This window comes from Gopherus flavomarginatus, chromosome 5 (genome assembly GCF_025201925.1).
Source record: "Gopherus flavomarginatus isolate rGopFla2 chromosome 5, rGopFla2.mat.asm, whole genome shotgun sequence".
Taxonomy (NCBI): Eukaryota; Metazoa; Chordata; order Testudines; family Testudinidae; genus Gopherus; species Gopherus flavomarginatus.
Window position 1 is genome coordinate 138,345,303 of NC_066621.1, and position 21,779 is coordinate 138,367,081.

The 21,779-nt window shown below is 48.1% G+C and overlaps 2 protein-coding genes across 2 annotated transcripts in view; both read left to right on the forward strand.

Annotated features, from left to right (window-relative positions):
* DYNC1H1 (dynein cytoplasmic 1 heavy chain 1) overlaps positions 1-21,779 on the forward strand; it is a 145,935-nt gene that overhangs the window by 92,484 nt on the left and 31,672 nt on the right. The gene's annotated exons all lie outside the window — the stretch shown is intronic.
* Positions 16,337-21,779, forward strand: part of LOC127052415 (cytoplasmic dynein 1 heavy chain 1-like) — a 37,016-nt gene continuing 31,573 nt past the window's right edge. Inside the window, 1 exon segment of the mRNA XM_050956012.1 lies at positions 16,337-16,604. Coding sequence (XP_050811969.1) covers positions 16,337-16,604 — 268 coding nt within the window.

The following is a 21,779-nucleotide window of genomic DNA, read 5'->3' on the forward strand; positions in this document are numbered from 1 at the left end:
GTCCCTGTCAAGGGCGGGGAGCGGTTAGATAGACATGGGAGTCCAGGGGGTCTGTCTGGGGGTGGGGGTGTGGATAAGGGTTGGGGCAGTCAGGGGACAGGTAGGGGGCAGGGTCCTGGGGGGGGCAGTCAGGAGATAAGGGGCAGGGAGGCTTAAATAGGGGATGGGGTCCCAGGAGGGGGTAGTCCGGACAAGGAGCGGGGGGGTTAGGGTTCTGAGGGATGCAGTCACCCAGCCCTCTGCCCTGAGCCCTGATCCCCCCACACACACCCAGCCCTCTGCCCTGAGCCCTGCACCCCCACACACCCCCAGGCCCCTGCCCTGAGCTCTGTACCACCCAGCCCTCTATTGACTCCTTGACCCCACCCCCATGACCCCAGTCCTGACTGGCACCCCCACACATACCCAGCCCCCCAACCCTGATTCCTGCACCCCCTCACATGCCCCAGCCCTCTGCCCTGACTCTTGCACCCCCCACATCCCCAGCCCCTGCCACATCCACGGCACCCTGCACATCCCCACCCCCACCCTGAGCACCAAACGGGAGCCCCTGAACCCTCACTCACATTCCCACCTGCACCCCTCACACCACATGGGAGCTGCCCTGGTATGTGCCCCCACACCCAAACCTCCTGCCCCAACCCTGAACCCCCTCCTTCATTTTAGCTCCTGGCCAGACCTTTCACCCCCAGCTCTGTGCTCGGTCCACTCCAACTCTCAGCTCAGTGCAGAGAGAGGAAGAGAATGGGTCAGAACCAGGGAGAAGGTAGGTACCCACTGTATGTGGGCAGGGCCGGGATCCCAGACTGGCACTGGGCTGAGTGGGTCTGACAGCTGGGATCCTGGCTGGCAGGAGCCAGAGAATGGAACCCCTGAGCGGCAGTGAGCTGAGCCGCTCAGCCCACTGCCGGTCTGGGGTCCCGGCCACCAGCCCCACACAGTTCACTGCCCGTCTGGGGTTCTGGCTGCCAGACTCTTCCCAGCTGGGGTCCCGCCGCAGGCCCCACTCAGCCCACTGCCGGCCTAGGTGAACAGAACCCCAGACCAGCAGCGGGCTGAGTGGGTCGGTGGCGTAAGATCAACATTTTAATTTAATTTTAAATGAAGCTTCTTAAACATTTTGAAAACCTTGTTTATTTTACAATACAACACTAGTTTAGTTATATAATATATAGACTTGTAGAGAGAGACCTTCTAAAAAACATTAAAATGTATGACCGGCACGCGAAACCTTAAATTAGAGTGAATAAATGAAGACTCGGCACACCACTTCTGAATTGTTGTCGACCCCTGCTCTACATAGTCTGAACTTTTATCAGAATCTATCAGATCACAAGAGTCTACCACAAAGGAGAGAAAGACAAGCTGTGTTAGAAAAGCTAGACATGGCAACTCCCCTAATACTAGAAACACATCTATCCACCACGTTAACAATTGCATTTTAAGTTAAATATTTAATAAAGTTTGGTTTCTACAGCTTAAAAAGCAGTGAGCATCCACAAACCTCATACCCTCATATCTTACCAAAAGGATGGCTCAAGGAAAAAAAAATTAGGACATTCAATATTTAGTCATCCTGTTACAAGAAAGAAAAGACACAAAGATTGTCATTTTGTGCACAACATGGTTTTTAAGCATTGTACATCACTGGAAAGTGGAGAAAAGCTTGCATTAACCCAGGAAGCCAGAAAAGACAGAAGGCATTTCGCTTCCCCAAGTGAACTCTTCAGTCAGTTTCAAGTAAAGTCATGTTTAGAATTGGCTGGAACTCATTTTTTCAGCCCACTTTAGCTTGTGAATGCGAGGTGGTATTGCACTTTTATAAGACATTTCTAGCACACTGGCAGGAAATGTAATCAAGAAATCATTTTTATATAAAATTGCAATAAACTTATTAATATTTACTAGTACCATTGCTCTCGCTAGTAGACAGAATAAACTGCTTGGCTGTGTATCCTGTTAACAGCAATAGGGACTTGCCTTTAGGGTAGTGGTTCCCAAATTTTAACAACCTGTGAACCCCTTTCACTAAAATGTCAAGTCTCACAAAACCCATCATAAAAATGAATATTTCCAGGGATTTTCTCCTTTACCTGAGTATAAACTATAAAAGCGGTGATCTTGGAAATATAAAATTTGTTTCTGACATACTTATTACCCACTATTATTTATCATGACAGTATTTTTGTTACATTGTGGAAACAGCAGCACTCTTCCAAGATCTCACTTTTGTAGCTTGTATCGCTTTTAATAAGCCTGTTATAAGACAAGGCTCCTATGTTTCATCAAGGAGTTTCAGATGTGAAACAGCATGAAAGTATTTAAGAAGCCAACTCAAAGAGTTCCTCCTACACAAGCAATCAGGTCTTGAGCAGTCCAGGAAAACAACATGTGTTACAACAAAGCTTAAACTTCTTCATAATAATTTAAAAAACAATACTAGCTGCCTATTTAATTTTAAAAACAGCAAAGAATATCCACCTCCCTTTCCATTTCTTATAAGGAGTCTTGAAGTTTAAATCTCCTCACTGTGATAGATATGTTTGCTTTGATTTGCTTAGCTCTTGGAAGTTCAGGAGCTCCAGACTGCTGGCCCCGTGCTGCCTGGGGTCCCTAGGGACAGGTCTGTCCACCATTAGGGAATTTTTTCTCAAGAATCCAGTATAACATTTTGAAAATCCCAGTTTAGGAACCACTGCTTTAGGGAAAGGGGGTGTTAGGGAAGCTGCACTGTTCTGCTTCTATCCCCACTATCACTATAACTCCATTTTCCAGGATTGTCCTAATCCCCTCTATACCTGCTCTGAGTTGTCCACCCCAGCACTTCTTCCTTCTCCTTTCTTTTTCTCTGCTGAAGCCAATCTGCTCCTAGCAGCCTCAGCCTGCTCCTGTTTTATAGGCATGACACCTCCACCCTGTTCTGCCCTGCCCTGCCCTCCCCTCCCTAATGCTTCATCTTCTTTTCCCCACCACCCTTAAATTCCATAAATAAATTTTCATCAGAATTATTCAGGAACCACACTGTGATTTGATCCTGAAAGAGAGCGCCATCTCCTTTCCCATCCCGCTTGTGTATCAGAGCTTTCCTCTATCTCTCCACCAGTTTTCATATACAAAGAGCAAAACTGTACCTCAACCTAAATTGCTTTTAAGATAGAGTAAGCTGAAGCAATGAAAAGGGGGACAAATGAAGTCTTTCTATGAGACTACAAAGTGGGTGTATCACTGGTAAAGGCTGGAGACCCTGCTTTTGAAAATGGCAGCTGAAGACAGAAAACCCCAGTAATACACAGATCAAGTACACAGAAAATAAAAGGCATCGCAGTTTTCTATTTACATGAATCACACTTCTTCCCTGTATGTTTTTAATATAAGCTCAGTTTTGCAGGAAATCTGCACAGATAAAGTCTTGGTTTGGCACATTATGCTTTCTAAGCACTTTTATTAAGTCCTTGAAATCTATCGCAGCTGGTTGCCTAAGTACTGCACACCTTTCTCATTAGTGTTAGGAAAATAGATTGTTTTTCTTGCCACTGTTTTCTGCAACATTTGCATGACCCATATTTTGAAAAAAGTTCAGCAAAGGAGACCTGTGTACCCCTGTGGAACCTCACTGCAGGATAAGGGCACAAGCCGCTTCAAATATATTTGAGATTCTTGTTCATTCTCACTAGATAGGAAACTTGCCTTTGAGTAGTTTCTTCACTTTGTGACTCACTCTGGATGGGATCCACAAAGGGACTTAGGCATTGCAATCCTGAACATCATGGCACCCAACTTTCAGGTGTCTAGAAAATCACAGGAACAACACTGTGATCCACAAAGCCACGTTAGGTATGTTGGCTCCCTACACAATAAATGGGGAGAGACAGGCACCCTAGGAATGCAAATCACAAAAGCCAGCAAGCTTGTTGGGGAGCCGCCTAAACCAACCAATTGGAAATGCCAACAAAAGGGTTTTCCCCGCCCCTCTCTCAGAGAGAGCAGCATAAGTTCAGGCTCTAGGGAGGCACCTAGCTCTGCTAGTGATCTGCAAATGGGCACCTGCTGCCTGGAGCCATTGTGGGTAAGTAATGAAGGGTGGCAGAACAGGGGGACTGGGCCCAGAAACTCCCACCACCCAGGTGGGTGCCCAAACCATTGGGATACTGAGTCCTTCGTGCTCCTTCGCCCAATGACTGTCTAAGCATTTATCAACAGAGGATTCAACAGGAGAGGCTGAGGGAGCCCCACACTGGCCTATCTCATAGCTCGGTGCTTAAAGCCCTCTCCTGTGAGGTGGGAGCCCTTTATTCAAATCCTTTCTATCCATATAGCAGAGAGGGGGAAATTGAATATGAGTCTCCCATATCCCCACTGAGGGCTGTAACCACCGGGCTACACATTATAAAGTGAAGGGTAGCGCCTCCACCTCTGGATTTTGAATGAGCTCTGAGCACACCTATCAGATCAGGCTCCACGCATGAATGCCGATCTTCCACAGGCACCAACTTTCCAATGTGCCAGGGGGTGCTTGACCTCTGGCTCTACCCCAGGCCCTGCCCCCACTCCACCTCTTCCCCCAAGGCCCCACTCCCATCCTACCTCATCATGTCCCCACATGCCTCTTCTGGCCCCACCTCTTCCCACCCCATTCCTCCCCGAAAGTGCTGTGCCCTCACTCCACCCCCACCCCCAGCTCCTCTTGCATGCTGAGAAACAGCTGATCATGGTGAGTGGGAGGCACTGGGAAGGACGGGGAGGTGCTGATCAGCTGGGCCTGCCAGCAAGGAGGAGGTACTGGGGGGCTGGGAGACCTGATAGGGGGGCTGCCAGTGGGTGCTCTGCACCCACCCTTTTTTCTCTGTGGATGCTCCAGCCCCAGAGCACCCATGGAGTTGGCACCTAAGCCATCTTCCCCTGGCTCATGGCTCACTTGGGGGCTTAGGTGGGAGACAGGCATCCAGTCACCTAGCAGGAGGCAGCAGTGCACATGCCCAGAGGCAGAAACACAGGTATCTGGGGAACTTTTACTCTAGAAAATTTAGGCAGCTGCAGGGTTGGGCAGGAGTTCTGTAGATCACAGTGAACCCCAAATGGTGCAAGGGTGCTTCAGTATTTTCCTGGATACCACCCTCTGTACCCATCAGCTGACTCTACTTTTGAAAATGGATGCTGCTTACAGCAAATCACTGGGAATTTAAAAGGGAATCTCACAGAAAAAGAAAAACCTGTCACATAGCTATGTACACCATGCCACTTCTTCTTTTCTTCCTTCTATCCAGCTCCCCTTCCAATTCCCTTTTCCAACTGACCTCCAGCTACTTTCCTCTCTTCTCACTGCCTCTATCTCTCTTCTTCCCCATGTACCTTTCTTTTCTGTCGCCACTTTCTTTTCCCTTCTTCAGTAGTTAGGGATTGGATTGATGGTTCTTTTTCACCTCTAGATGCTCTGACTACTTTCATATGTGCATAGAGATCAGTGGGATGGGAGAAGCAATAACAAGGATGGAGCAGCTAGAGAGCAGCCTTCACAGGACTTACATACCCAAATTTGGCTCACGGCTGGGATATAGGAGCTAAAGCCTGCCATGGTAAATGCTTTGCCCTACAGATGATTTCAGGAAGTGTAATTACAACTATTCTTTCAGTCATGCAACTCTGTGTGAAACTGTTTATCTGAATCTCACAAGATCTGTCTACAGTAGGTGAAAACAGTTCTCAGCAACTGGTCCATGTGAACTGATGCTTTAAAAAGTCCTAAACTGCAAGTGTAGAGGGGTCAAAACTGAAATAAAAAAGTGTGGTTGAGTCATGGTCGAAGCAGTGCAGAACAGGATTTTGTTTTGCCTACTAAGCAGAAAGAAGGGCTAGCAGCAGGATATACAGGCAGAGAATCACTCTGTATAGCTGCACCGAAAATTATGTCAGTAATAAGATTGAAACAATCACTTACTGTCACTCTTGGTGGTTCCTTATCTTCCTTGAGAAGGACTGTCCTCTCCATACAGAGCTCTGTCAACCGTGATTGGCCCTGAACTCCTCTGGGACTGGTACTCTCTGCCTTTCCAACAGCTTACCCGTATAGTCCCCCAGTCATATTGAACAAACCAGTCACCTCCACATTTCCCAGAGTGGTCTGACAGATGGGAGCTACAAGGAACAGCTCTCCCAGTGATCCAGTTTGGAACTACACCTTCCACTGCACCTTTCTGTTTGAACATCACACATAGATCATTACACTCTGCTTAAACAATCACCACAACTGGAAATATAGCCTCAGCTATAGCATATCCCTTGGTTTGATGGAACATTATCTGGCACATTAAACATACAGGCTATTTGTGTTGTGTTAGTCTGCCTACTATGAAATGCAAGCAGTGGGGAAGGCAATGTATGCAGCTGTAGGAAACTTTATCTGTGCTGTTGCACCAAGTTGGAGCTCTAGAACTGGCTGGAGGGCAGAGTTCAAGCCTTGAGAGGTAGGAGTTAGCGGAGTTGCAGCTGAGACTGACTCTAGACTGTACGTTCTTCAGGAAGGACCACGTCTCCCTCCATGTCTATTCAGCACCAAGGCAGTGGGACACCAGTTCCGATCGAAGCCTTTCAGAGTGGATTTGAAGGGTAACTTGTAATGTCACACTGTGCTTACTTGAGACCTTGGTTTGTTGTTATTGCCTTGTATGTTTTGCTGAGCCAATTTAAGTCCTTTAGTTTTACTGAAGGAGCATGTTTTGGCTTAATTAGTACCTGGAGACATAACAGTGAACAAGGCTTCCAACTCACTATCTATTTGGGAGGCAGGGGGCTCAAAGACAGTTTGTTTCCACTCACACCCCCCCCCGCACAAAAAAAAAAGAAGAAGAAGAATTCTGAAGGTGTAGCATGATGTTAAAACTTTAATACTCCTTACACAGCTCTTCAACCATTGGAGGGTGGACACCACATTTGGAGGTCTATGGCAGGCCAAGAAGAAGTGGTTAAGGAAGGATTAATCTAGCTGGAGAGTATTGAAAGAGCTGGGAGCAGGGTCGGCTACAGGCACCAGCCAACCAATCACGTGCTTGGGGCGGCACCTTGCGGTGGGGCAGCGCTCGGGTGTGGAGGTTTTTTTTTTGGTTTGGCGGGGCAGCTGGAGGGGTTTTTTTTGTTTGTTTTTGTTTCCGCCAGGTGGCACTTGGAGGGGGTGTGTGTTTTGGTGCCGTGGCGCTTGGGGGGGCGGCGGCTGGGGGGGGCGTGGCATTTGGGGGCGGGGCTTCAGGTGACATGGCGCTCAGGGGGGTGGGGGTTTGGGTGGCATGCTGGGGGGGCTTCGACGGCGCAGCGCTCGGGGGCAGGGGCTTCAGGCAGCGCGGCGCTCAGGGGGTTGAGGTTTCAGCTGCGTGGAGCTGGGGGGGTTGGCGGCGCTCACAGGGGGTTGTTACGGTGGGGCGGCACACTTTTTTTTTGCTTGGGGCAGCAAAAAAGTTAGAGCCGGCCCTGGCTGGGAGATGTACTTTATTGTAAAGAAAAGATAACATGTTCCTGTCTCCAAGTTAGGCCTAAGCATTACCTGCCAGAGTCCCCCACATAAAATCCAGACTACTTCAATGACACCAGCAGCAACTTCTAAGGCTCCTTTCTCCCTTTCCTCTCAGGCCATGTCTACATCTAAAATTTTGCAGCGCTGGTTGTTACAGCTGTATTTGTACAGCTGTATAGGGCCAGCGCTGCAGAGTGGCCACACTTACAGCAACCAGCGCTGCAAGTGGTGTTAGATGTGGCCACACTGCAGCGCTGTTGGGCGGCTTCAAGGGAGGTTCCGGGAACGCGAGAGCAAACCGCGGCGAAGCTGGTCTCCTTTCCCGGTTTGCTCTCTCGTTCCCCGAACCCCCGAACAAGCAGGTCTCCTTCCCTGCGGTTTGCTGGGTGGTTCGGGGAACGCGAGAGCAAACCCGGGAAAGGAGACCAGCTTCGCCGCGGTTTGCTCTCGCGTTCCCCGAACAAGCAGGTCTCCTTCCCTGCGGTTTGCAGGGTGGTTCCGGGAAACGCGAGAGCAAACCGCGGCGAAGCTGGTCTCCTTTCCCGGTTTGCTCTCGCGTTCCCGGAACCACCCAGCAAACCTCAGGGAAGGAGACCTGCTTGCTCGGGGTTCGGGGAACGCGAGAGCAAACCGCGGCGAAGCTGGTCTCCTTTCCCGGTTTGCTCTCGCGTTCCCGGAACCACCCAGCAAACCTCAGGGAAGGAGACCTGCTTGCTCGGGGTTCGGGGAACGCGAGAGCAAACCGCGGCGAAGCTGGTCTCCTTTCCCGGTTTGCTCTCACGTTCCCGGAACCACCCAGCAAACCTCAGGGAAGGAGACCTGCTTGCTCGGGGTTCGGGGAACGCGAGAGCAAACCGGGGAAGGAGACCAGCTTGATTACCAGAGGCTTCCTCAGGTATGCTGGGATACCTGCTTATTCCACGGAGGTCAAGAAAAGCGCTGGTAAGTGTCTATATTTGATTACCAGCGCTGGATCACCAGCGCTGGATCCTCTACACCCGAGACAAAACGGGAGTACGGCCAGCGCTGCAAACAGGGAGTTGCAGCGCTGGTGGTGCCCTGCAGATGTGTACACCTCCTAAGTTGCAGCGCTGTAACTCCCTCACCAGCGCTGCAACTTTCTGATGTAGACAAGCCCTCAGACCAGGTCATGTACACTGTGTATGTTGGAAAATTAACTTTTCACAGCTGCTGCCCTGCACTGACCATGTACAGCTGTGGTCCTTCTGCTAAGAAGGTTAACTGTTTTGCCATCAACCTGCAGACAGCATGTGTGTATGCTCCATCATGGGGTCCCTCACAGATGGACTGGAGCTAAAAGAGACTTGTCTACTGGTTCACATAGCAGGGCTGACACTGGCTTGCTCCTCTCCGTCCCTCTGGTGTAGTGCTGATTACCATTATTTCTTGTGCTGATCAGGTATTAGGAATCTTTATACATTTGCCTTTCATCAGCATGGCACTTTTTACAAAATTGTAAAATGGGTCTGTACTGCAGTAAAAGTACAGTAAGTGCACGATGAGGCACAATAAGACAAAGTAATGTATCACAATTATCTGAATTGATTGGAAACAGATGTAACATACACAAGCCCAGACCAGCTCAAGCATGGAGGAGTCAGACAGGTTAGTGATGAGCAATCACTCGTTACCGAGTATGATCATCTTCCATCGGAGGTATGAGTCCTCAGGTGGCTAATAAGGCCAATCCTTGAACCACAAGTTCTATTACAATGAGAGCAGATGTTTTCAGGCTCAGCAGGAGGCTGTTGACCATGACTCGGAGCCAGTCTCTCCTTCCTCCTGCGCTTCTTGTCCTCTTCAGCTTGTTGGCGAGCAAGTTCAAAATGCAGGGGACCATCACGTAGGACTTCACTCCATTTTAAGCTATTCTGGGCAAGTGTCTCCCAAGTGTCAATGTCAATATTATACTTTTTTAGGTTGTCCTTCAGCAAGTCCTCATAACGCTTCCATTGTCCACCCATATTACGGCTTCCCACCTTTTCCACCCTTTTTTCATCTGAGAGAACAGGACCTGTTTTGGGAGGCGATGGTCTGGCATCCGGACAACTTGACCAGTCCAGCGGAATTGCTGGCGGATGATCATTGTCTCGATACTGGTGGTCTTTGCATCTTCTGGAACACTAATTTTGGTTCCCCCTCTTCCCATTTGTCTTCAGAATCTTATGAAGGCAGCACTGATGTTGCCTCTCAAGGACTTTGAAGTGGTGTCTATAGGTTGTCCAATTTTGGACCCATACAACAATGTTGGGAGAATAACAGCTTGATGAAGAAGCAGCTTGATATCTATTCAAATGTCATGATCTTCAAGAAAACCTTGTGCTGTAAATGAGAAAAAGCTACGCTGGCACAGCTCAGGCGATGTTGAATTTCTGCATCAATATCTGCTTTGGATGAAAGATGACTTCCAAGGTAGAAGAAATGATCCACATTCTCCAGTGCCATTCAACTGATTTTGATAGATGGAGCATGTAATATCTCATTTGGAGAGGGCTGAGAGAGCACTTTAGTCTTCTTGATATTAAGAGTGAAACCAAGACATGCGTAAGCATCAGCAAACACATTCCAGATAGTTGAAGATCTTTCTCAGAGTGGGTAAAGATTGCAATGTCATCAGCATACTGAAGCTCCACAATAGATGTGGAGATCTTACTCTTGGCTTTCAGCCTGCTAAGCCTGAACAGCTTTCCATCCATTCTGTAAATGATTTCAACGCCAGCTGCAAACTTCCCAGCAATTAGGTAAAGAATCACGGCAATAAAAAATGCAAACATGGTCGGAGTGATGATACAGCCCTGTTTGACTGCTGTTTGTACTTTGAAAGGTTCACTCTGGGAGCCAGTGCTGCTCAGAACAGTCGCTTTTATGTTATCATGAATCAATTTTATGACACTGATGTATTTATCAGGACATCCAATCTTAGAAAGTACAGTCCAGAGAGCACGGAGATTCACTGAATCAAAGGCTTTAGTTAGATCAATAAGAGCCACGTACAGTGGTTGGTTTTGCTCCCGACACTTTTCTTGCTGCTGCCATGCTTTGAAGATCATATCCACAGTTCTACAACATGGTCAGAAACCACTCTGTGACTCTGGTAACATTTCTTCTGACAGAGGCAGAAGGCAGGTTGCAAGGATCCGTGCCAGAACTTTCCCTGCAATGGCTAGGAGGGAGATACTATAATAATTTCCACAATCCACTTTGTCACCCTCTTCAAGAAAGGGAATAATCAGGGCATCCCTCATTTCACTGGGCATCTCCCCCTTTATCCAGATTTTAAGGATAAGCAGGTAAAGCTCCCAGATTAGCTCTGGTCCACTGTCTTTAAAGATTTCAGTGGGGATCCCATCTAGCCCTGCTGCCTTGTTCTTCATCTGCTTGGTGGCATTGTGTACCTCATACAAATTGGGAGGGTCTTCGAGCTCATGCCTAAATGGTTGTTGAGTGATTTGCTCAAGGATTTCATCTGCAACCATAGAATTATGCGTAAGGAGATCTTCAAGATGTTCTTTCCAGCAAGAATTGATCTCTTAAAATGGAGTGAAGTCCTGCATGATGGTCCCCTGAATTTTGACCTTGCTTTAAAAGGAGTCTCACACAGGCATCTTCCAGTTTTGGGGAAAATAACATTTGCACAAGTCAAAAGTTTGGTGGCGATCAGCAAGTGGCGACGGGAACAGGATAGTGCAATCCAGAAGTTCCTAGTCACAGACTGACACACAGGCGGTGGATTTGTGATACAATTATCTTTCTCGAGGATTGAGGCGGGGTCAAGCATCTTGGCAGCTGCACTCATGACTGAGCAGTCCTTTTTAGGATCCATTCTGCTCACCCCCATCAGGAAGGGGTTAGAAAAGGTACTCTAAAAATAGTCTTGCCTCTATTTTTCCTGGTTGGAGAGCCACATCCAGCAGGATCACCACCTCAGCGGTTGAATATATAAGAAACCTTTCAGCTTTGGAACATAGGTACCCTGATGGACAACTCAAACAGCTGCATACAGCCATTATTGCTCGTGAATTGAGTTGGTTTATCATTGATATTGCTGCTTTGTCTGAAACTAGAAGAGCCGATGAAGGACAGGTGAGGGAGGAGAAAGGAGGATACATCTACTTCTGGAAGGGAAAATCTATAGATGAACCCTGATTGCATGGAGTGGGCTTTGCTATAAAGAACAAGCTTGTAAGGTGCCTCTCTGAAGTACCAGTTGGCATCAATGAGCAGTTTATGACACTCCAATTGAGGCTCCCCAAAAATCAACAGGCAACTATTTGTGAGCGCCTATGCACCAACACTACATGCCGATAAGAATGTGAAGGAAGATTTTTATTCTCAACTGGTAACCACTTTATCAGAGACCCCTACAGAAGACAAGATCATCCTTCTGGGGGATTTCAATGCATGTGTTGGATGAGACTCAGACCTGTGGAAAGGAACAATTGGGAAAGAAGGAGTTGGCAAAAGCAATTCAAATAGAATTCTGCTCCTGACCAACTGTGCTGAATGTGAACTTATTATTACAAACACTCTTTTCCAACAAACGGAAAAGTTCAAAACATCTTGGAGACAGCCATGGTCAAAGCACTGGCATCTCCTCGACTACGTCATAGTTCGTTCCCAAGATCGTAGTGACATACTTCTCACAAGAGCAATGACAAAATCTTCAAACTATCTTGAATGTGTTTGCTGATGCCTACGCATGTCTTGGTTTCACTCTTAATAGCAAGAAAACTAAAGTGCTCTCTCAGCCTCTCCAGAAGAGGTATTACATGCCTCATCTATCAAAATCAATTGAGTGGCACTGGAGAATGTCAGTTTCCTCTAGCTTGACTTGTTAGCACTGAGACCCCACTTGGTATGGCAACTCCCATCTTTTCATATGCTATGTAGTTATACCCAGGGCCGGTGCAAGGATATTTTGCGTCCTAGGCAAAACTTCCATCTTGCGCCCCCCCACCAAAAAATCACATACATTATACACAATACACGGTCATGAAATTGTGCCCCAGACCTTTGGTTTTTTATCTGCCATGAGGCTGCATCAACTGTAAACGAAAAAAAAATGAAATTTTATTCCTATCAGTCCTTTTTCTTGTTCACTATTAAAAGTAAAGGATAGAGAATGCATGTCACTTACTATAATTAACTATTTGAATTTCATCAACTGTTTGACTTAAATATTGATTAAGAGATCAAGATGACTTTCCCTTAAAATTAAGCAATGTTGATTGTAATCAGAAATACACCTTTTTTAGTCACGTATATGTCCTTCCTTCATATCAAAATCTGACTGGGAGTGCTGCGGAACCCATTCTGCCTAACTCGCCATGCACCTCCAAATGATTAAAAACATCAAATGGTACAAACTCAATTTGAATGAAAAATTCCATTTTCTAACTAAATAGGTCACACACACTCAAATGGTTACCAAGTGCTCTCTGTGGTGGTATGTTCATCTGCTCTAAATGCCTACTAACTTCCCTGTGAAAATAATCTTTGACTTTGATCCAATGAAAGCAGGATGGAAAAGCTCCCCCCGAGAAGACCTAAGACATGATGGCTGGATGACATAAACAGACACCTGTCCCTCACAGGCACTACCGCATAACATGCCAATTGTGCTCAGGACAGAACATCACAGAGGAATATTATGCATTCAGTGGTCTCTACACTGGCCAAGCAACAGCACGACAACTAACCTAACCAGTCCATCCAACTTTTTTGACTGCTTCTTGGGCACTGGTGAGGGGTAACGGTGCCAGACTGAGCCCGGTGATGGGTGCGGTACAAGTCCACAAACTGAGGCAAGGTGCTGGGCCTAGAGTCCTGCTGAGACTGCTGTCCTGCACCAAGTGGAGCACAGCCTCCATGAGGAGAGAACTCAAATATCACGCTCCTTCTGCATGATTCCCCCAAGCACTTCTTCAGGCAGCTGCTATGGGGGTCACTCACAGGCTTAGGCCTGCCTGTTGCAGGCAAAACACAGCAGCAGGGCTTAAAACTCAGAGGGCTGCCCAGAGGATTCAGGGGGCCTTGGGCAAAGCAAAATTGGGGGCCCCTTCCATAAAACATTTGCAATACTATAGTAACATGTATTAGGAAATGTAAAAAATAACTAGTGAAATACATTCAAAAATTAACTTGTAATAATTTAAAAATACACTAAATACATTATTTAAAAACATTAAAAGCTGTAATGGTCTGTATACATTTGCAATTATATAATGGGCAGATGATGGATGATTGTGATGGTTGGTACCAATGGGCTGTCACTGCCTGGGGGTGGTGCTGTTGTTGCTCAGGGCTGGGTGGGGAGCTGGGCTCTGGGTTCAGGGGTGCCCAGTTCACAGGGGCTGGGCTCAGGGATGTGGGGAGATGGGGTCAGGGTGGTGTCCAGCTCAGAGGGGCTGGACTCAGAGCTGGGGGTCAAGGCTGTGGCAGGGATGGGGTCAAGGGGGGTGCCTGGGGGCACTGGGGCAGCTCAGCTCTGCAGGCTGCTGTTCTCTGGAGCAGCCCACATACAAGGGGAGCAGGAGCAGGGACCAGCCAAGGACCAAGGGGGCAGGAGCACAGGCGCCTGAGGCCGAGCTGTGGGGAAGCACTTGCTTACCTCGCCCAGTACATGAGCGTCAGGGTCTTCTTTCTTCCTCCACTCCACCAGACCACCGCTGAGGCTCTTTTCTTCTCCTGCCCCTCGCTGGGGCTGATGTGGAGGCTGAGCCAGGGGGCAGCCCCCGCTTTCCTCCAGAAGCCCTTGTGTCGCGCCATCGCAGGGCTCCTACCACATGCGCTAAGCAGAGCTGTGCAGCTCTGCCCAGGCCCCCTCCCCCCCCGTGAGAAAAATTGCATAGGCTGGAGCCCCTGCTCTGGGAGGGAGAGGGATTCTGACTTCTGAGCCTCTGCTAGCAGCCCAGGGATTCCCCTGGGTCAGCGCGCTGCTGGCAGCCTGAACCTCTGGGCAGTCGCAGCGGCGCCCTGACCCAGGGGACTCCCTGGGCTGCCGGCTGCTGCGGCAGCACCCTGACCAGGGGGACCCCCTGGACTGTCAGCTGCTGCGGCGGCGCCCAGACCAGGGGCACCCCCTGGGCTGCCGGCTGCCGCGGCGGCGCCCTGACCCGGGGGGCCCCCTGGGATGCCGGCTGCTGCGGCGGTGCTCGCTGACCCAGGGTCAGCGCGCCGCCGCGGCAGCTGGCAGCCCAGGGTTTCCCTGGGCCAGGGGATCCCCTGGGCTGCCGGCTGCCACGGCGGCGCGCTGACCCGGGGGGCCCCCTGGGCTGCGGGCTGCCGTGACGGTGCCCTGACCCGGGGGGCTTCCTGGGATGCCGGCTGCCGCCGGCAGCAGCGGCCTGTCAACCATTTAAAAAAAAATTGGGGGGCGCTTTTTGGCGCCCCCAAATCTTGGCACCCTAGGCAACTGCCTAGTTCGCCTAAATGGTTGCACCGGCCCTGGTTATACCTCCCTACTGTATGTTCCACTCCATGCATCTGATGAAGTGGGCTAAAACCCACTTCAGCTTACACTCAAATTTGTTAGTCTCTAAAGTGCCACAAGGACTCGTTGTTTCTGCCTTGCAAAAGCAGCAAAGAGTCCTGTGGCACCTTTATAGACTATAAGGTGCCACAGGACTCTTTGCTGCTTTTACAGATCCAGACTAACACGGCTACCCCTCTGATACCCTGCCTTGTAAGTCATCTTTCATCCTATAATATATGCTCTAGTTCAAACAGGAATTATTTTTGGGAAGTTCTATGGTCTGTGTTATACAGGAGATCAGACTGGATAATCAGAGTGGTCCTTTCTGGCCTTAGAATCTATGAATTGTTGAATAAAAGAGAATTAACCCTTAAAGTGCTGGACTCATTAAATTGTGCAAAGCCTATATCTAACAAAGGTGTTGTTTGTTTAAGTGGCCCAGTTAAAAAAACACAATTAGATTAATCTAATGAGTGTAAAGTACATGTGGGAGTGCTAAACTGCAGTGTGGGAGTAGGGTGTGGATTTTGCTATCTGATTGATTTGCATGTGCAGGCTCCTGTGCTGATGCAATTACTGGAGTGGGGCCAAGTCAGCCCACATCATGTCATTTAATTTTGTCATTAGCCTAGCTCTTTTCTAATCTACTGAGTATTCAGTAGATGTCAGATTTTTATTTCATTTTTATTGTCTCCTAATTTGGCTTTTTTTACGTATGAAATTTTTAACAAAATGTTTTTTCTTTGGAACAATTAGATAAGGGGGCATTCTGCTCTGTTACACCAGTTACATCAGCATAACTCAGAGTGGAATTTAGCCCAGCCTGCCATATGCTGCAATAGAACCAGAAGGGATGTAACTTTTTTACCCACATGAAGTCAATGACATCCCATACGGTCACAAGGTTCGCCCACATAGACCTGATGGCAGGATCAGATTCCCCTTCCGCCCTTTGATTACCTGGCAACTGCAGGTTACAGCTGCTTGGTTAGTACTGTCAAGAACAACTAAAACTAAAACCCTTACAATGTAAACGGTCAGAGTTCCCATTCAAATCAGCAAGAACTGACAAGGCTACCCAGCCTTACAAACTCCCATGAAAAGGTATCAGTCCGGCTGCAAACTCTAATCTCCCGCCTATTATTATAAGCCGAATGAAAAAGATGTGCATGCTGGGGTGTGTAGTCCTTCTCTTCGGCTCTGTCGGGCGGATCCGGGCTGTGCGGACTACACTTCCCAGGCCGCCCCGCGGCGGGGGCGGGGGGTGTGGCTGGCTCAGGAGCACTAGGCTGTGGCTCAGCAGCAGGAGCAGACACTGGGCTGTGTGTGGCTGTCTCGGGATGTCGGACGCGGGCGGCGGAGGTCCCGGCGGGGGCGGCGAGGAGGGCGGCCTGGAGGTGCCGGGCTCGGCGGTGCAGAATGTGGCCGATGTCTCGGTGCTGCAGAAGCACCTGCGCAAGCTGGTGCCGCTGCTGCTGGAGGACGGCGGGGAGGTCCCGGCCGCGCTCGAGGCGGCGCTGGAGGAGAAGGGCGCCCTGGAGCAGATGCGCAAGTTCCTCTCCGACCCGCAGGTGCACACGGTGCTGGTGGAGCGCTCCACGCTCAAGGGTGAGAGCCGGGCCGGGCGCCGAGCCGCTGCGGGGGTTGGGTTGGGCGGAGGCTCCCTCCGCTGCAGGTGGTAGCTGCCGAGCTGGGGGCAGCTGCCGCTTTGTGCGGCGCGGTGACCTTTGTTCCCCCGCTCCCTGTGAAGGGCGGGCCTGTGGTCTCCCGCTGTATCCCCACCCCGTCTCCCGGGGAGATGTTGACCCCACATGCACAGTGTGGTGTAGGCAGTATCACCCTATTGCAACAGGGAGTGGGGTGGCAGCCCCATCAACAATTCCCTGATTCCCCTCCCCCCCAAGGGGTGGGACTAGCTCCATCTGTAACCCCTTGTACTGGCATAGAGAGAAGAAGAGATACTGTAACACCCCCCAGCAACACTCTTGTCCATTCCCACAGGGAGGGAATGTGCCATAGCCTTGGTCCTGATAGCTAACCCAAAACCTATACAGGGGCTAGGAACATGTCTGTGCTGTGGGATGAAAAAATTGCCAGAAATTGGTACTTCAGTTTTAAATTAGGGAGATCAAGAAATCAACACTGGTCTTTGAAAAAAGACATGTGAACACTGCCTTATCTGAACTGTGGCTGAAATCAAAGTCAAGATGATAAAACATTCCCACGAACTATGCCAGAGGTGGCCAACCTGAGGAGGAGCCAGAATTTACCAATTTATAGTGTCAAAGAGCCACAGTAGTATGTCAGCAGCCCCCCATCAACTCCCTCCCCCCCCATTCCTAGTGCCTTCTGGCCACTGGCAGTCCTGCCGGTCAGTGCCTCCCCCTCCCTCCCAGTCAGCTGTTTTATGGTGTGCAGGAGGCTCTGGGGGGAGTGAGGGCATGGTAGGCTCAGTGGGAGGGGGCGGGAAGGGGTGGAGTGGGGACAAGGCCTGTGGCAGAGCCAGGAGTTAAGCAGTGAGCCCCCCCGGCACATTAGAAAGTTGGCACTTGTAGCTTCAGCCCCGGAGTTGATGCCTATACAAGGAGCCGCCTGTGGCTCTGTAGCCACAGGTTGGCCATCCCTGCACTATATGCATTTACTGTTTTGTCGAGTTTCTGTCTTGGCTTTGCAGCACTGGAATGGTTGGAAGCCTTGAACTTGGACCTGCTTCACAACAGCATCTGACTTTATTGCTGTGTTGTGCCACGTATCACCCCAAATTTCTTTATAAAGTAATATGTAGATGCTGGCTCAAAGGTCTTATGTAGGTAAATACAAGAGCCGTAGTGTCTGGTTCCTAACTTGAAAAGATAAGGACATGATGTTGCTCAATGTGAGAAGTATCAAAGGATCATCCGTTTCTATGTGGCTAGTTCACAGATGCTGGCATAAGGAATCTCCCTATAATTTCTTCTGAAGGACCTGCTACAGTGTTGCGAAGTACTGCAGTGCAGTTTAAGCAGTGGGTATGAGCCAGTGGTGTTAGCCTAGAGACAAGAATGCTTAGCAAATGAGCTATATTAACACCAGTAAAAAGGAGGAGGAGTACTGGTGGCACCTTAGACTAACAAATTCAGTTAAAATGGAATAAATGTTTCAAAACCTGGCTTGTGTACTTTTCTATGTTAGGTATTTACATTATTCCTCCCCTCCCCCCATATATCATCTAGTAACTTTATGGGTGAATTGCTCATAGGGAAGAATATAAACTACATTAGTTTCAGGTATGGGGATGTAATAACAGATATCAAATCCTTGACAGTTAATTAGGTGGTCTGGTATTTCTAGACCCTGACAAAGCTTGTTTGCTATAGTTTGGGTGGAGAAGAGGGGTGAGAGTGGGAAATTAAAGTCCTTAAAAACACACACGCGCACGCACACGCCAATTGTGCTCAAGCTCCAGTTGCCCCACTTATGAGACACATGAAGTACGTCTATACTGTAATGCAATCTGTGGCACAGTCTCGGAGCCCAAGTCATTTGATTTTCAGCCCTCAGTCCACTCTCTAAGCACACTTCTCCCGTTGCTACCCTTTACATCAGCACGCTATCCGGTCTAGCCTCTTTTTGGATGCCCTAGGAAAATATTTGCATTACTTGCAATAAAATTTCTGATCTGGTTTGTAATAACTAGTGTGTCAAGCTTTGACTTCCATGTTCCTTGTAGCCCCAACACCTGTCAAGAGATGCAGCAGGCTGAGGGACCTCTTCTTGCCATCATTTCATAGGAACTTTAGACTCCTGCTCCAAGGCATAGGATAACCACTAGAAGACTTCTGGCAAATTTGTTTGGCCCTGCTCCACCCCCCCCCCCCCCCGCCTCCATCCCCTACAAAAACAGATCTCAAACAAGTCTTCAACAGGATTAATGTTCCTTCGCTAGCAGAAGAATCTCTTTAAGGAAGGACGGAGGAGTCAAATGGCAAGCTCTGTTCCTCTGGAGCTTTTTTTAATCGAAGCTTGATCCATCTGATCGTTCACTTCAGGCTTGCAACAAGTCATGTTGTGCATGTGGATATTTGTGTGCATAAGTGTTTTGTGATAGCATTTGGGTTGTAAACACCAAAAGTAAAATATGTTGTTAATTGAGATAGCATGTCTCTGAAATATATGGAGTGTTTGAATCAGGAATAGGTTTGATCTTTTGGGGTCTGTAAAGGACTGTTGTTCCCTCAGGGTATATCTGTACTGTAATTAGACACGAGTGCCTGGCCTGTGCCAGCTGACTGTGGCTAAAGGGCTACTTGGACATTTGGGCTCCAGCCTGTGAGGTGGGAGAGTCCCAGAGCTCAGTCTCACCAAGTCTCTCTGCACCATAATTAAACAGCCCCTTCACTCAGGCACAGAGGGCTTGGGTCATTTTTAATTGTAGTGTAGACATACCATCACCTCAGATGCTTTCTTTGTATAGAGCAAGGGTGGCCAACCTGAGCCTGAGAAGGAGCCAGAATTTACCAATGTCCATTTCCAAAGAGCCACAGTAATACATCAGCAGCACCCGCTGAGCTCCCAGTGCCTCCCACCCACTGGCAGCCCCACTAATCAGTGCCTCCCCATCCCTCCCTGCACCTCCTGATCAGCTGCTGTGCAGGAGGTTTGAAGGGGGAATGGGAGGAGCGAGGACACACATGCTCAGGAGAGGGAGTGGGCCAGGGGCAGGGCCAGGGGCAGGAGTTGAGCAGTGAGCACCCCCTGGCACATTGGAGAGGTGGTGTCTGTAGCTCCAGCCCCGGTGTCAGTGCCTGTACAAGGAGCTGCATATTAACTTCTGAAGAGCTGCATGTGGCTCCAGAGCTGCATGTGGCTCCAGAGCTGCATGTGGCTCCAGAGCCACAGGTTGGCCACCCCGGGTATAGAGGAACCAGACACAGTTGCACTTCTACAGCAACTTTAAAATACCACGTTCTAGAAACGATTTTAATATTTTTTTTAATGACCCACGTGACTTTTATGGACACTCTTGGTCAGCTTTAGCCACTAAAAATTATTAGCCTGACCACTCATGTTGAATTTTTAAAAGATGATTAAAAACTTTCTGAAAAAGTGTGCTGGAAATATAGTACTGATGAGCTTGTTAGAGCTGTGCTGCCTGTCAGCAGCACGTGGTGTAATAGAACTTTAGTTCTAGAAATATACTGCTGGATTATCCATGCTTTTACACAACTAATACAGTAGGAAGGAGGTTAAATACCTTAAGTTCAGTGGGTAGAGTTCTAGTGCTCTTGCTTTGTTACAAAGTAAAATGTTTCGCATTGACTTTTCTGTGGTGACTTGAAAATGTAAAGCACCAGGTGCTGATTACTATCAACTCTCAGAACAAGAGCCAGATTTCAGATCCCGGAGAGTCACCAATTAATCTTCTCAAACATAAATTGTATGCTGTTAGGTGGTTGGTTTCACTTGGACATAAGCCTTGGCTACACTGGCGCTTTACAGCGCTGCAACTTTCTCGCTCAGGGGTGTGAAAAAAACAGCCCCCTGAGCACTGCAAGATACAATGCCAGTGGTTTCCCCAGGAATTGAAATTAGGGGGGGTGTTCGAATTTACAAGGGGGGTCTCAGGTCCAATGAGATGTATAAAAGAGATATGAATAAAGTAAATGTTTTGTTAGGATTATGCAAATTTAACATAAGGAAAATGCAAGTTACACCAAAACACATAACAGATCTAGACTTCTAAAAAAAAAAAATTAAAAAAAATGTATTTAATTTAAATTAACTTTTGAAAAGTAAGCCATCATGGGATAAGAGGGCAGTCCTCTCATGGATCAGTAACTGGTTAAAAGATGGGAAACAAAGGGTAGGAATAAATTATCAGTTTTCAGAATGGAGAGCGATAAATAGTGGTATCCTTGAGGGGTCAGTAGTGGGACCAGTACTGTTCAACATATTCATCTGGAAAAATGGGTAAACAGTGAGGTGGCAAAATTTACAGATGATACAAAACTATTCAAGATAGTTAAGTCCCAGGCAGACTGCGAAGAGCTACAAAGGGATCTCACAAAACTGGGTGACTGGGCAACAAAGTGGCAAATTAAATTCAATGTTGATAAATGCAAAGTAATGCACATGGGAAAGCAATCTCAACTATACATACAAAATGATGGCATCTGAATTAGCTGTTAACACTCATGAAAGAGATCTTGGAGTCATTGTGGATAGTTCTCTGAAAACATCCACTCAATGTGCAGCAGCAGTCACAAAAGCAAACAATGTTTGGGGGGAGGGATAGCTCAGGGGTTTGAGCATTGGCCTACTAAACCCAGGGTTGTGAGTTCAATCCCTGAGGGGGCCATTAAGGGAACTGGGGTAAAAAATCTGGGGATTGGTCCTGCTTGGAGCAGGGGGTTGGACTAGATGACCTCCTGAGGTCCCTTCCAACCCTAATAGTCTATGATTCTATGAATGTTGGGAATCATTAAGAAAGAGAGAGATAATAAGACAGAAAATATCATATTGCCTCTATATAAATCCATGGTACGCCCACACCTTGAATACTGTGTGCAGATCTGGTCACCCATCCTAAAAAATATATATTGGAATTGGAAAATGTACAGAGATGGGCAACTAAAATGATCAGGGTTATGAAACAAGAGGAGAGATTAAAATGACTTGGAATTTTCAGCTTAGAAAAGAGATGACTAATGGGGATATGATAGAGGTCTACAAAATCTTGACTGGTGCGAAGAAAGTGAATAAGGAAATTTTATTTAGTCCTTCACATAACACATAATTTTATTT